Source organism: Sebastes umbrosus, chromosome 4 (genome assembly GCF_015220745.1).
Source record: "Sebastes umbrosus isolate fSebUmb1 chromosome 4, fSebUmb1.pri, whole genome shotgun sequence".
Lineage (NCBI taxonomy): Eukaryota > Metazoa > Chordata > Actinopteri > Perciformes > Sebastidae > Sebastes > Sebastes umbrosus.
This window is the reverse complement of record NC_051272.1, coordinates 10,409,019-10,425,737: the sequence shown is the minus strand read 5'-3', so window position 1 is coordinate 10,425,737 and position 16,719 is coordinate 10,409,019. Positions and strand designations below refer to the sequence as shown.

Here is a 16,719-nt window from a genome sequence, read left to right as displayed (position 1 = left end):
ATAAAAGGTGAATAGATGTTGGGTTACCTGTTGTAGTGGTCATCAGGGTATCTGTCAAACTCCATCTCAAAGTCAGATCTGAGGAGACACAAAGAGAAATGAAGGTTAGAAACAGAAAGAGATGAGCAGCCGTCCTATATTATAAAAGATCAATTGAGTCAATCCAGTCGCCAGAAAACATGTTGGCATTGGACGTTTCTGTAACCCAAGAGATACGTTGAATGAATGTCTCATATCAGCCTCGTATCACGCTTGCAGAAACGTACAATGCCACGTGGTTAACATAGTGAAACGATTGGTTAGGTTTAGGCAATAAAATATTATAACGCGATATTATAACGCAATATAATAACGCAATATTATAACGCAATAACGCGTTAATTAACTTCATCACTCAGTGACAGACTTTTGCGTTTGTAGGGCTGGCCCTCTGCGGTCCAGCCAAAAAAGAGGAAGAAGAAGAAGAAGAAGAAAAAGAGGAAGAAGAAGATGAAGAAGAAAAAGAAGGAGAAGAAGAAGAAGAAGAAGAAGAAGAAGAAGAAGAAGAAGAAAAAGAAGAGGAAAAAGATGATGAGGAAGAAGAAGAAGGAGAAGAAGAAGAAGAAGAAGAAGAAGAAGAAGAAGAAAAAGAAGAGGAAGAAGATGATGAGGAAGAAGAAGAAGAAGAAGAAGAAGAAGAAGAAGAAGATGATGAGGAAGAACAACAAGAATAAGAAGAAGAATAAAGATGAAGAACAAGAACAAGAATAATAAGAACAAGAAGAAGAAGAAGAAGAAGAAGAAGAAGAGGAAGAAGATGATGAGGAAGAAGAAGAAGGAGAAGGAGAAGAAGAAGAAGAAGAAGAAGAAGAAGAAGAAGAAGAAGAAGAAGAAGAAACAACATCCCTTTTCTCAGCCATACAGATAATGAAAAAGAGATGGAGACTGAAGTCCAAATGGTGGCACTATTTATCCACTGAGGAGGAATCAATAACCATCAAACACACAACCAGCAGCGACAGGCCTCTAGCTAATAAAGAGAAGCCAGGAGGAGATGGAGCTGGACAGATAAAGGTGGAGACAGATAGAGGAGGTAACGTCTCTGATGGAGAAACAAACTCATATCCTTCCACTGTTGGTAAGCAGTCGTATCATCGCTCCTCTTCCCGCTGCTGATTGTTCATCTTCATCAGCCGTGATGTGGTGTTAATCAGCGTTTAACGACGCCATCGATCCGGGGGCCGACTCGGAGCCTCGGCTCAGTCGTGCGTCTCCTATTGAGCTGTGTAGGAGCAAACCTTTAAACATGACTATTGATCTGCAGGACGGCCCCGCTCCTCTGAGACGGGATCACACTAAATGACTCTTTTATGGCTCGCACTGCTGGTTTATCTGTGTAATTAGGTCTGATATTACAGCAGCGGCGCCACCTGAGAGGACGCTCCTCGCTGTGATTACGGGCACATAACAGCCGATACGAGCGGCTACTGAGGTCCTCATAATGCCAGTAAAAAATGTCCTTCAGGCTGTTTTGGATTTTATGAGCACCAGTCTGGGCTCGGGTCCACCGTGGTGCGTTTAGGAAAATGAACACAACCTCACTTTTTAATCCTTTTTATTCTCCTCCTCATCGCTGCTCGAGCACTTTTCCCAATCAACTGATTTCAATTCACCAGACTAATTACACAACAGCTCCATGAGCGTTTAAAGGGCCTCCTGTTATACAGGAAGTCAATGAAGATGTTGTGTGATCTCATTTAAGTGGGTAAATTTAAAGTTATTGCATTTTCTCCAGGCAGTTACAGCCTGATTCACAGGAGGTTCGTAGAGGCTGAATGAGACCAGGATCAATAGATAGTGTCATGGCGCATTCACACCAAGAGCGAAGCAAACTTTTCGCGCGGCGCTATTACATACAAAGTCAATGCAAAGAGGCGGATAGACACCGCTGGGCGACGCGAATGAAGCAAACATTTTTGCATATAGGGCATAATCTAGATGCTACTCAACAACAGAACTTCCTTGTTCTCTTCGGTTGTATTGCAAACAGTGACAATGGCGTACCAAAATATGAGTGCAGAGGACATTACATTTTACATTGTTTTGGCTGACTCGGATATTCAGCTGTATTTATTCAAGCCAGAGTAAACGGCCGAAGAAATGCAGCAGAGAGATGCCGCATCACGTGCTGTGTGTAATATGAAATATTATTATTATTATAAAATATGGTATCTTCACTCTAGCTTTAAAATTGAGCCTCAAAATCGCAAACTGCGTTAATACATTAAAGAAATTAGTGGCGTTAAAATTAATTTGCGTTTATTTATTTATTTAAAAAGGATCCCCATTAGCTGATACCAATGGCACCAGCTAGTCTTCCTGGGGTCCGAAATCATGTACATTAATTTATCACATACATACTATATACAACATCACATTCGTTAAAGCGTTATTGTCGCGTTGACATTGACAGCACTTGAGTTAATACAAAACACTTCACAAATTGATATAAATTCACATAATAAATAAAACGTACAATAACTTAACACTAAATAACAGCAAAATACATTTTGAGTTGGTATTCTTGGTACGCTACCAGCTTCAAAATTCAGCAATTCTTTTGCAGAAATATTATCATATTTGCTTCCTCCGCCAAGTAACTAAACAAAGGTACAATAATTCACTCTGAAATGTATTTAATATAACAATGTAAATCAACATTCTTCAAACCTGTACATTTGTCTTCAAGGCGAGATATATGGATGCAGATTTAACTCATTGTTTTAGATATTATTTTGTAACAACTCTCAACACCATAATTACCAGACAGGCTGATATTCTTCATCTTCCTTTGTATAAAACATCCCCTGGTCAGTTTTCTATCAGATTTCGTGGAGTTATCTGATGGAATGAAAATGTCCATTTAATGGATTCCTCTGTGTCATTGTCTGTGTATAAAAAGAGGCTTAGAAATGCTCTGCTGACAAAAACATTTGATTTGGGAGAAAATGATCACTCTTAGAAACTGTATATATGGATTATTACTCCTGCTTCTATGTATTTCTTCTTTGTATTTTTTTTGTTTTGTTTGAACTTTACTCCTACACTTTACACTGTATATTTTTATATGTTAAATGTTTTGAACACTAATATCTAAAATGTACTGGTGATTTTTGTCATGATAGTTATTTTTACCTATTGTATGTCCTTTGGGTGTGTTTTTTTATATAAGCCATTATAGGTTTCTACCACATCCTCACACGTGTTTTACATTCCTTTAATGTGAATTGTATTTTATTGTTGTTTTATATGTGTGAAACAAATAAACATAAACACTACGTAAATACACTAAATGTACTCAAGTGCTGCTGCTGTATAAAACCCAGAACACTTTAGCGGCGAGGTTGCGTCAGTGTTGTGCCTCTAATAATCACAGTGAAGAAGCCCCTTCGGGTGTCAATAAGGCTTTTAATTTGCTCTGCGCTGCACTGCTGGAGAACCTAATGGTGTTATTAGAGAACTCAGTGACGGTTCTCCTGATGGGAATAATTACGAAGCAGCAAAAAACGTCGATAAACACCGCGGACAAACACATTTAGAGAGAGAGCGTCAGTGGAGAGGGAGAAATCAATGATCTGTTCAAATATCATCTCTTCATTCTGCAGCCAGCGATATGAGAAGTGTTTTTTTTTTAAAAGCAGGAGAGTCGACTCGGCGGCGGGAATCTGATGGAAGAAGACGCATAACAAGGTGTGAGACAGGAAGTGGAGGTGAGCAGAGGGGAGAGCGTTGACGAGGTGAGGCGAGCGGAGGAGTAAACATGGCTGAACTGAACTCTAAACGCAGCACAATGAGAGGAGACACGGCGAGGAAACGATATGAGGAATTTGCATTTATATAGCTGCTACTTAACGCACCCCCCCTCCAACACTAATGACAGCATTCACACACCAAACCGCACAGTGTGTGTGCGCGTTCATACATATTCATGGCGTCTGGCGGCAGGTGAGGCCACGCTGACTTCCTTCTCCTCCGCCACCATCCATTTATTCTGATTTACCGCTCTCCCTCACCGGCCTGCTGCAGTGTCATAAATCAGCGGCGGCGTGCTGTAGCGCGGCGTGGTAAGACGGCGGTTAATGGGCCGTGCAGCCGTGCTCCTGCCACCTCAGCTCGCTGGGCTCGGACCGAAGGGGGGGTCAGGAGGTAAGGCGGCTCGGCGGTGACCTCAGGCTGCTGTGAGGTCACAGAGGAACTTATGTCACAATGTATTACTGCAATGACAAATATTGTTCCTGTCAACATCCCCACAACAGACCTTCTAGTTGGATCAGACTGTAACCTCACGTCAAAGAAAGAACTCCACCATCATCGGCCCGATTACAAACAACGATGAGACTTCATATCGTGAGGAAATAAACAATCTTGCAGAGTGGTGCTGAGAGAACAACCTACTGCTCAATGTCAGCAAAACCAAGGAGCTGATTGTTGATTTTATAAAAAAAAGAGGTGAAGATACACACCTGTCTACATCAATGGAACTGAGAAAGTGAACAGTTTTAAGGTCCAGACGTACCAAGCCGACATCAGAGAACTAGCGGCGATGAAGGCCCACTGACGCTTCACGTCGCCTTTGTCTTGGCTGACAAGTTGCACTCGAACACACCACAAAGACTACAGCCAACGGCCAGTTAGCACGAACGTTCTGCGACTGCGTGAGAGGAACTAACTCACCACACCAGCAGGCGGCGGTAGTCTGTATTCATCATTCAAAAAGGGAAACAGGAAGAACGAGGACGGCGAATATACTAGCCGTTGTTATGATACGTACATGAAACAAAGCGACGTCTGCCGACCATTTTCACACCACTCTCACTCAACACTTGGCTTCATTCCAGACGGCCATGTCGCTGTGAAAATATCCGTGTAAAAATTGTTGCGGTCTAGACACGGGGTAAAACTCCCATGGTGCATTTCAGCAAGAAGCATCTAATCACTGATTTTAAAATTCATTGATCTATTTCAGAGATCAGGTTAATAGAATAAAAACATACAAGGGATAAAAGATGAGGGAAATATTGTGAAATATTTTATCTGTAAAAAAAAGAGAAAATGAGATTTAAAGAAAATGTTCTTTAGATGTTCTGCAAAGCAGGAGGATAAACCTTGATAGCAAGTGTCCACACAGCCAAAGCTGTGACGTCACACCATCAGACGCGGCCCTTCACGGGTTACGTGCGGCAGGTTTTTGCCCATCCGGGTAACATTGTACATTTTTCTAACTATGCGGATGGGCAGAAAAAATGGAGAACTTTGAGGAGATTTGAGATTATTAGGGTATAAATGATCCAAACGTAACTTCGTCACGATTCCACGTCAGCTCATGTCCGTGCGATCGTCCTTGTGGAAACTATAACCGCAGCTTAAATATGAGAAATAATCCTGCAGCTCCAAATAGGAACAAAACAACATGATGGTGCATCTGCTGGTCAGCCTCTATCTGCGTTATTATCTGAATTATATTTAAATTGCACGTTTTGTCTTTTCATGTAAACACGTTGGGTCATTTCAGAGTAGATGAGGTGAAACAGCCGCCGTCGTCGCAGCGCCATCAAAGGCCATATTTCAATTTAAACAAGGAGGCTGTTCAGTTTTATCTCAGTGTGTGTGTGTGTGTGTGTGTGTGAGTGTGTGTGCGTGTGTGTGCGTGTGTGTGTGCGGTGGGTTAAATGGTTTTTGTTTTCTTGTGCGGCCTCTTTATCGAGCTGTTATTTTTCTCCTCAAAGGAAACGCTGATTCATCTCTTTCTACTAAACGCTCATCTCAGCACGGCGACCGAGGGACAAGAAGACATAATTACAGCGTTCTGCACAGTTCACGCTCCCCTCTCTCTCTCTATCGCTCTCTCTCTCTCTCTCACTCTCTCTCTCTCTCTCTCTCTCTCTCTCTCTCTCCTATCAACACGTTATCTCTCTCGTCCTCTGTTTCTCCTTTGATTTTCCTGCGTCTGCCTCCTCACTCAGCGTTGATGTGAAGTTAATCAGGAGATGATGAAAACACAGTTTATGCAGTCGGAGAGTCCACCTCTAATAAAAACAGCAGATCAATGTGAACACTGTACCAACTGAAACCTGCTGGGAGCCTGTTGGGAAGCTTCCCATCAGGTAATTAAACGCTCATTCACATTGAAGCAACCTGCAGGCTTCCCCAGCATGCCGTGCATCTCCGAGACCAAGGGTGTAGATTTTGGTAGGGATGGTAGGGACGTGCCCCTAGCAATATCCAGCGAAATACTATTGATCAAAAAAGCTGCTCTAACAATAATACTACTGCATCCTTTTACTACTTACTTACTTAGAGTCAAATAGACCATAAAGCAGGGGGTGCTTTAGGTAGCGTGGCTACCTTGTAATTGACAGGACATTACCACGGCGTTGTCCGGTCTGGGAGTTGTCTGTGTTTTCGTCTTACAACTTTAACCCTTTCACAGTGTGTTTTCACTTCATCAAAGTTAATTATATCCTTTATGGTCACCGAAAAACATCTTATTCAGCGTTTGGTTGTACTTAGCTCCACCCTCTTGTTTCACTTCTGGTTGCAAAAGACCGAGATGGCGACGCTCAAAAAGCAAGATAGCAACGACCAAAAACCAATATGAAGACGGCCACAATGCCAAAGTCGAGGTTTCAAAACTGTAGTCTACAAACTAATGGGTGACATCATGATGACTACATCCACTACTTATATACAATCTATGATTAGAAGTATTTTGTCCTGCACAGGTGTTCATGTAAAAAGTTACTCGTACACCTGGCAGCGAAACCGTTGTTCTCAGGAGAAGTCTACCTGGAGAAACCAGGTTTTTCTAATCCTCGACCCAGATTACAGAAACCAAGTTTCTTGTTGAAATGACGTTTAAGAAATTAGCTAAGTGCATGTAGACGCACTGAATGCGTCCGTTATGAGGGTTTGTTTGTGTGTCTGTTGGCATACCAACCACAGAGAGGATTCAGCCATCGATCATACTGGAGTGATTTAGTGAGGCCCCAGAGAGGAGTTGCATAATTACACAACAATGCCTCTGTGTGTGTGTGTGTGTGTGTGTGTGTGTGTGTGTGTGTGTGTGTGTGTGTGTGTGTGTGTGTGTGTGTGTGTGTGCGTGCGTGCGTGCGTGCGTGCGTGTGTGTCTGACTGACGACATGATGTCATGTTGAACTAACAGCTGCTGGACTCTGTGACACAGATCATCCAACATGATGACAAACAACTTCCCTTCACACCGACTCAAACTACACAAACACACAGAGACACTGAAGCACTACAGTGTCACAACAAGACATCATGCTTCTATACATAAGTTTCCTTTTTGACATTTTATTTTAGATGTTTTAGTGAGACTGAGATGGTTCCAGTTTAGTTTATACTAGGGCTTTCAAGTGATTAAATTAGTCAAACATGATTAATCGCAAATTAATCACACATTTTTATCTGTTCAAAATGTACAGATTTGTCAAGTATTTAATACTCTTATCAACATAGGAGTTGAAAAATATGCTGCTTTATGCAAATGTATTTTTAAATTTATTTATTATTATATATCAATTAACAACACAAAACAATGACAAATATTGTCCAGAAACCCTCACAGGTACTGCATTTAGCATAAACAAATATGCTCAAATCATAACATGGCAAACTGCAGCCCAACAGGCAACAACAGCTGTCAGTGTGTCAGTGTGTTGATTTGACTATGACTTGCCCCAAACTGCATGTGATTATCATAAAGTGGGCATGTGTGATTAATTTGCGATTAATCATGATTAAGTATGGACAATCATGAGATTAATCGCGATTAAATATTTGAATCGATTGACAGTGCTAGTAACAACGTAACGTAACATAACAACTGTAAGTAGCGTAAATAAATAACAGCCGCCCTTAGCAGACTTTCTTACGTGACGTTATGTAACAAGCGCTAAGTCAACGTTTACTTTTGGCTTCACACAGATCATGCCGCATCATGAAACTTTTCTTCCTTTCTTTGTGCACTGATCCCAACTTTCCAACATTTGTACATCCTCCTGATTCATTCTGACTCATCTTCAAATGTATAATGTGCTTTCTACTGAATCAGCTAATCATCTCATATGATTTAAGACAATGTAATCAATTAACAAACATCGAGCAGCTCTAAGCCACCACAGTGATGCCACAGGGCCGACAGACTGCTTCACTGCACCGGTGCTGCAGTTTATAAAGTGTTCCTTCACCTCAGTTTCCCCGGAGTCTCTGGTCTCTGAAGCTCAGAGTCAGACTGAAGCTCGGAGAAGCCGGCGCTGCTTTAAAAAGCTTCTCTTTAAAACATGAAAGGACGTCTGCAGAGAGAGAAGTGATTTAAAATGCAGGACGGAGCGACCGGCAGCTCTCTGAGGGCTGCAGCCTGAGAGACGAAGCTGAGGAGGATCAGGGACGGAGCGAGGACTCGGAGGGTAAATTATGAGTCCATAACAACGGCACCATCGTCAAGGTGATTCTGCAATATGTACTAGGGGTGTAAGAAAATATCGAAAAATATTGAATAGCGCGATATTATGTTTTGTGATACTGTATTGATTCTCAAAAACACAGTATCGATTTTTAATTGATAACAGTTTACATGCAAAGACTGACTAAGTCGATACTTTATTTCATTTGTAAAGAGATGCATCCTCTCAGTGTATGTGCCCTCTCAAAGTAGTGCTGTGATGTTGGAGGTTACACAGACTGTGATGGAAGCAAATCCAGATCCCACTGTTCAGATTGCATGAAAAAGTTAACTTTTTTAAAATTCAGATTGTATGCATATGGTGGTGTTCTACTATGACAGTTTTCCTAAAAATTTGGTTAAAAAAATTGCAAAATATCACCTTGCAGTATCGCAATATATTGAATCGTTACCCCTGTATCGTGATGTGTATCGTATCGCCAGATTCTTGCCAATACACAGCCCTAATATGTTCGATCATCTACGCTACATGACAATATCTGAGTTCACTGGAAACGAGGAGAAATCAATCACAAAAATTCAGTTATGAAGAGCTGACAGTTTTAACAAAAATCAATAATCTGCCAAAAGGCTGAACTAAAGAAAAAGCGAAACAGTTCAGACTGTCTAACAGGAAACTAGCAGGACATTCACTGGTACCAGAGAATCAATAAAGAACTAAATACTTTATAATATTGATATTTGATAAGGAAAACGATTCTTATTTTCAGGTGATTAAATACTAAACAAAAACCATATTTGTTAATATTATATTCAATTTCTGTCAATAGATCCCCCTAAATGTTACACACTGGACCGTACATGAGTAAATATACTTAGTTACATTCCACCACTGTCCTCCCTTTATAATGGACAATAGCTATCAGTAACACACTCCATCAAGTGATACTGGTACCAAGATTTGCTTTCTTTACCACCTTCCACACCTTGCCTCCTCCTCTCCTCTCCTCCCCTCAGTGTTTCCTCATGTTAAAACAGCAGCTTGTGGTCCAGATGGGCTCGGCCTCCTCCTCTGTCTCCTAATCAAAACTAACGACGGTAAACCTGCTCTGAGGAAACATCCAGGAGCTCAGAGACGATCCGACATTCATCAATGACAAAAGCATTCACAAGTAACAACGAGGAGAAAAAAACATGACAAGAAAAAAAGAGAAAACTTCTACACATTGTCCAAAGTTTCATCAGTCAGATCCTGCTGGTTTATCACAGTTTCCTTAAAGAGAAAACGATTCTGAATCATTACACCTATTGGTTTCTCAAACCTTTTCTCTAACAGACATTTTATGCTATAAGTTCAGGATGGCTACGTAGTGACTCAAGACACAATCAGGAAATCGCACCTCAGTTGTACTCACGTCATTCTTCGTAGGTTTATCAGTGATGGATTAAACTAAACAGGTGTTTGCTTCCATTGAGTCAAGCTCTCAGGTTTGTAAACTGCACTTTTCATTTCAACACGCCTTCAAGGGATTAGGTTCGCCTGTACAGATGTCTCTACAACTGTTCATTGAGAGACCATAGGGACAGTCACATGACCATAAAATACTTAGAAAGAAATAGGCAACACACTGGAGGAAGAAGAAGCTTTTTATCTAGAATATTAGCGATTGTTTGGTAAAAAGCTAAAAAGAAAAGGTCTCATGGAAAGAGTGGCGACCCGATGGGAAGCACCGAGACACAGGAAGTAATTTAGACTTAAGCGTAAGCGACAGTAATAATTACAGTACACAAATGCAATGTTTGGCGGTACATACGTCAGTGTTTAGTGTTTACTACTGTTGCCAGGTAGCCTACTTTGCTTTACGTTGACTTCCTGCTTATCTACAGAATACTCGTTGGCTTGCTTTTCCTCACTTCAGTTTCTCTTCTCGTGCACTGATTCATTTAAGCTGAACAGCCAATCAGAGTGATTTCTCTCACCGACGGGCCGAAACTGCCCGACGGCCGACTTGGTGTGTCAGGACCTTAATACACCGTTGTAGTAATGAGCCTGTTGATACTAAATATCTGTTTTTCTCATCAGATTTGACTCTTCTGATGGATTTGAGCTCTCTCCTTCTCTGAATAAGCCTCCTGAATTTGTGCCTAAAATTCTCTCAGTATAAAAATCAATAATTTTCCACCCAGTAAAGAGAGAAAACCTGCAACTTCAAATTATTAAAATACCACTCAACGTTGTTGGATCAGTGTTATCGGATAAATGGTGTATCAGACGTGGCAGATTCACACAGAATTCAATCTTTCATCAGTTCAGTTGGTGACCTTTGACCCTTTAACTCGCTTTCTCACAATAAAGAAATAAAGCTGATCTAAACCTGCTCTCTCTCTCTCTCTCAGAGCTGCAGAGTGATGTGACAGTCTACGTTGGTCCTTGCAGATTTTCTCTCTTGGGCTGCCTGGCTGTAAATCCCGACTCTGGCCGGCGCAGAGTCGTGTTTGTCCCGGCTTTAATCCGTCCAGCGGCGGGCGGCGGTGGGATTTGGGAGGACGGTTTGGCTTTAGTTTCCATGTAAACAGAGAATGAGGTTAAAGGAGGGGACAGCTGGATCGTCACTCACTGTCAGCTTCACACAAACACCAACAGACAAACAGCCAGCACTGAAAACTACTCACAACACTCACAGTACTGCTGCTACTCTGAATAGTACTACTGTTAACAACGTGTGTTCAATATGCTTGTAAACACAAACAGACTCATCACCAAAAACATATATTTTCATGAAATCAAACCCCATGTCCAGTGGTGGAGGAAGTATTCAGATCCAAAATACCAGCATTAATTCCTTGTATGTGCGAACCTGATTTCTGATAACGGACCACATTTTCAGTCTCTCCTGGAAGATAATCATGACAAATGTACCTTAAAAGGGAGATTTCTTGAGTATTTAATACTCTTATCAACATGGGAGTGGGCAAATATGCTGCTTTATGCAAATATATGTATATATTTATTATTGGAAATCAATTAACACAAAACAATGACAAATATTGTCTAGAAATAATAAAAAATATGCTCATCTCATAACATGGTAAACTCAAGCCCAACAGGCAACAACAGCTGTCAGTGTGTCAGTGTGCTGACTTGACTATGATTTGCCCCAAACTGCATGTGATTATCATAAAGTAGGCACGTCTGTAAAGGGGAGACTCGTGGGTACCAATAGAACCCATTTTCATTCACATATCTAGAGGTCAGAGGTCAAGGTCGAGGTCCTTTGAAAATGGCCATGACAGTTTTTCCAAAATTTAGAGTAATTTTGGAGCGTTATTTATCCTTCTTCGTAACAAGCTAGTATGACATGGTTGGTTTGTTGGTAAAACTGAGCTGCTACAACCTAAAAACCGCAAGTCGCGTTAATACATTAAAGAAATTTGTGGCGTTAAAACAATTTTTACAGCCCTAGTAAAAAACAAAAAAGCTTGAGAGAGAGGTTCATACCAATCTTACTGATTCACCTTCACACAGCTGACCAATCACAGCGTAAAGTGGGTGTCAGCAGCGTAACATGTAATTGTGATTGGCCCTGGTGCAAATTTAGTTTCTTGGGTTCTCGCCCTAAACACAAGTTCACACACTCTTCGACACACACAACCACTCCAGACAACTGCTACGCCGCCATGCAGAGGATCACTATGCAACTCCAATCCTGCTAACCAGCCTTTGATCAGCACCACGGACAGCAGCCAAATTTAAACAAAGCTAATTTAACAACCTGTAAGTAGGTGCACATTTTCCAACATATGAGACGTAACAATTACATCACTATAGATTTAGATCCCTGATCCCACTCCATAATAACAAAGAGAAACCTTTACTCATCCATTAGAAGTTCATCCTACGGGCCTTACTCTCAGCAAAGTCATTAACAACACTACTTAAGAACCGTGTTCTAACTGAATGCAATATAAGCGAGCGTCAGCGACAAAATCAGTTTGAACTCTGTGTTCGGGTAAGTGGAACGCCTCATTCAGTTGTCCGACCGTTCATTAGGGATGCCTCGATATTCAGTAAAAATATTCAATATGGAGATCGGCATTAATGCTTTCGTTTGAGTGTGCTCCGTGGCTCTGAGAGTGAGGTGGTCTGAATAACTGAACGGTAACGTTACATTCCAACAGCGCTAAACCGTCTCCACCACCTGAACCACAGACACACAGTGTAGCGGTGCAGACTAACCTGTCGGCGGCGCTGCTTCCTCTCTTGACCGTCGTGGTGCGACCGGCTCTCAGCTCGCCGTGCATCCCGCCGTCTGAAAAACAAAAAACAACTGTCAGATCAGGTTAGACCGTGACGGCAGCCGTCTCACCACTTGACCTGAGGGAGACAGCGATGGAGGTGGACAGGAAACACACATGAACACACAAACACACACACAGACCCAGCGGGCTCAGCCGGAAACCTTAACGAGCAGCCTGAGAGTCTAATTGGCCTCCATCTGTCAGGCTGGAATTAATTTCCTCTCACATTCATGACACTTCCCGTCTTCTTAACAGCAGACATGTAGCTGTCTGTCAGCCTGAGAGACATACATGTGAAAATAATCTGAAACCTTCATGAAATCCTGAGGTTGTGTTGGTAAGTTAAGAAGAGAAAATCCTCAAAACGTCATCTGTTTACGTTCAAGTGGCAAAAAGCATCTATGGATGGGTCAACTAAACATTTAATTTGAACACGGGAGACCGCTGTTTGTTTCCTGTTTCTAAAAAACAGTCAACACTATAGTTCCCTAACCTTAACCATGTGGTTATCATCGCAGCCATGACGACGAAAGGGTTATTTTTACCCCTTAACCAAGTCATTTATGCCTAAAGGAGCATCATATCAGAAACATAGACTGTATATAAGAAGTGGATGTTAATACCTAAAGCATCCCCTGCTTTATGGTCTATTTGACTCTAAATGGGACCATAATTTACTAAATGAACATCTGTATTGAAGACTTGAAACTAGCGATTGAGACCATAAACTCATGTTTACAATGTTTACTGAGGTAATAAATCAAATGAGAAGTAGGGTCATTTTCTCATAGACTTCTATACAATCAGACTTCTTTTAGCAACCAGAGGAGTCACCCCCTTCTGGTTGTTAGAAAGAATGCAGGTTTAACGTACTTCAGCTTTGGCTTCACTTTTCAGACCCCACTGGTTACCTACTGATCAGAAATCACTTCTATGTGTTGTTCTAAAGGGCAGTTACAAACAACATGTTTAGTTGACTTGTTGAAGTATAAGATCTACTCGTTGTTCAAAAGGTTTAAAGCTGGATCAATTTAATTCACCATTCATGTTCTAAAAGAGGCTAAAAAGCTGCAGAGATGCTGTTTCTTATACCTCACCATCACTTCAAAAAAATCCTTGCTCTGGTGCTATTTATATAGAGAAATTGAGCCAGTCTGTGTTGTTTCCACACTCTGTATAAACTGAGGGGCTCATTGATCAGCAGCAGAGGCAAGCCGTATCGATCAGCAAAGGATTGTGGGATACACTCAAGTGAAGAATAGTCTGTTTTTCTTACTGCTGCAATCAAAAGTCAGTCTGTCTTGTTACACAAGATGAAAAACAGCTCACCTGCTGCGCTGTGTTCACAGATGCCCAAACGTACAAAACCGGCGTTTCAGTGCCAGAGACAGCGCCACTGCTGCACTACTGTACACACACGCATCTCTACACACAACAAACAGCGATATTCGTCTGAGAATAACTAGTTATATTTAATGAATAATGTTGTGGAACTATTCCTTATTTCATGGGCTATTTTGGGATTTATACATTATTATTACTTACTCATAAAAAAATAGGGCTTTCAAAGTTAACATGATAACGCGTTAACGTAAATTTCTTTAACGCATTAACGCAATTGATCTTTTGGAGGTTATAGCAGTTTTAAAGCTAGAGTGAAGATGCTGGTATCATATGTAACTAGAAAACCTAAAGACTCCATTGGTACCAACCATGTCATACATGTCTAGAGTCTCCCCTTTACAGACATGCCCACGGCACTTTATGATAATAACATGCAGTTTTAGTCAAGTCAGCACACTGACACACTGACAGCTGTTGTTGCCTGTTGGGCTGCAGTTTGCCATGTTAAGATTTGAGCATGTTTTTATGCTAAATGCAGTACCTGTGAGGGTTTCTGGACAATATTTGTCATTGTTAAGAATTGTTAATTGATTTCCAATAATAAATATATACATACAATTGCATAAAGCAGCACATTTGCCCACACCCATGTTGATAAGAGTATTAAATACTTGACAAATTTCCCTTTAAGGTACATTTTGAACAGATAAAAAATGTTAAATGATTGACAGCCCTAATAAAAAAACATGTCGTTAAATAGCAACGGCAAGAATATGTTTTTCTTGAATGTTTTTAGACAGAACAGGAATTGGTTGACGCTTCACCACGTCATTGGAGCGCTGAAAAAAGTTGAGACCAGCTCAATTTTGATTTGTAGCCTGTCATGCAGCGACAAGTGTCGGGCGTCAGTTTGTAGCTTTATGTCACCGGTTTCCATTGAAAATGACATGTAGCCTGTTGCTTTGTCGCTCGTAGTGTGAACGCAGCATAAGACAACACACTTGTCTTTGTTGAGATCTTAGAGCCCCTTCCTCGTAGTGACAAAACAACTTTGTGTTTCCTGTTTCCCTCCGTCTCTTCAGTCAGACTGAACAGTCACCGGATTTTGTAATTGAAAGCTGAGAGCAGCCTGTCTCTCCGCGACCTCCATCAGAGCTCGGTGCACGGCTCCCAGGACCCCCCGCATGTCAAGCCGTGTTCGGGAAGGCAGCAGCTGGCCTCCCATCATCGCCCTCTCCCCCACCCGCCGCGCTGACAGTCGGCGGCGAGGTTGTTTATGGCCTCCACGCCGGCTGCAGCTTGTAGGACATTAGTCTTTTAGTGCGAGGTTTATGAGCGCCGTCACTCACCATCTGTTAACTGCTGGGGTGCCTTTAATCGTCCCCCCTCCCTCCCCTGGAGATCGATAAGACTGCCAGGTCGCCGCTACGCCTGCTGCGTGCTGAACGGGTGATTGTGCATCATCGACTGAGTGATTACAGCTATTATTGCTTATTGCTTCGCATTGTTTGGACGACACATCGGCTTTAGAGAGAGGTGGGGGAAAGATGGAGGGGGCTGGAGGAGAAAGAGAAGGGGAAAATGAGAGAGGAGGGAAGGAAGAGAGAATGATGACAGGACAATTTCACACCCTCATGGTTATTGGTTTTCAGGGACAGGCTATTCAAAGTTTGGCAGGAAATCCAGAGCAGAGCAGAGCGGAGAGGAGGCCGGCTGCTGGCGTCTGGATGAGGCCACAACGATCACTTTTGTCAGGAAATATCTGTTTGCTGTATGATGATGACGACGACGACGATGATGAGTACGCCTCCAACAGATTTGTGTCAGTTCAGAGCAACTGAACATTTGACTATGACTTGCCCCAAACTGCATGTTATCATCATAAAGTGGGCATGTCTGTAAAGGGGAGACTCGTGGGTACCCAAAGAACCCATTTTCATTCACATATCTTGAGGTAAGAGGTCAACGGGACCCCTTTAAAAATGGCCACGACAGTTTTTCCTCACCAAAATTTAGCGTAACTTCGTAGCATTAATTAGCCTCCTTCCCGACAAGCTAGTATGACATGGTTGGTACCAATAGATTCCTTTTCTAGTTTCATATGATACCAGTATCTTCCCTCAAGCTTTAAAACTGAGCCCGCTACAACCTAAAAATCATAAGTATCGTTAATATGTTAAAGTATAAAATTTCTGTGATTGTTTTGTGTTGTTAATTGATTTCCAATAATAAATACATACATTGCATAAAGCAGCATACTTGCCCACTCTTATGTTGATAACAGTATTGAAAACTTGACAAATCTCCCTTTAAAGTACATTTTGAACAAATAAAAAATGTGTGATTAATTTGCGATTAATCGCGATTAACTGTGGAGAATCATGCGATTAATCACAATTAAATATGGTAATTGATTGACAGCCCTGGTTAATACACTGACTATAAGGATGTATATATACTGTACATGTAGCAGCGACATCATGCAGAAACCTACGTCAGGTCACGTGGGAAAAATTTCAAAAATAATGGACCCTCCCTTTAAGTTTCTCTAAACGAAACCTAACAGTGACTCTGTGCTATTAAAAACAGGTCCAGGTTAAACACAACATACC

At 41.5% G+C, this 16,719-nt stretch overlaps 1 protein-coding gene across 6 annotated transcripts in view; it reads right to left on the bottom strand.

Moving 5' to 3' along the window:
* LOC119486359 (RNA-binding Raly-like protein) overlaps positions 1-16,719 on the bottom strand; it is a 52,783-nt gene that overhangs the window by 21,574 nt on the left and 14,490 nt on the right. For 5 of the 6 annotated variants that reach the window (XM_037766430.1, XM_037766427.1, XM_037766428.1 and 2 more), the window contains 2 exons: positions 12,702-12,774; positions 28-78 (listed from right to left, as the gene is read on the bottom strand). In XM_037766430.1, coding sequence (XP_037622358.1) covers positions 28-78; positions 12,702-12,766 — 116 coding nt within the window. In that variant the 5' untranslated portion in view covers positions 12,767-12,774. Of the gene's footprint in view, positions 1-27; positions 79-12,701; positions 12,775-15,456; positions 15,593-16,719 lie in introns of those variants that run through there. The other variant, XM_037766432.1, reaches the window with a different exon arrangement.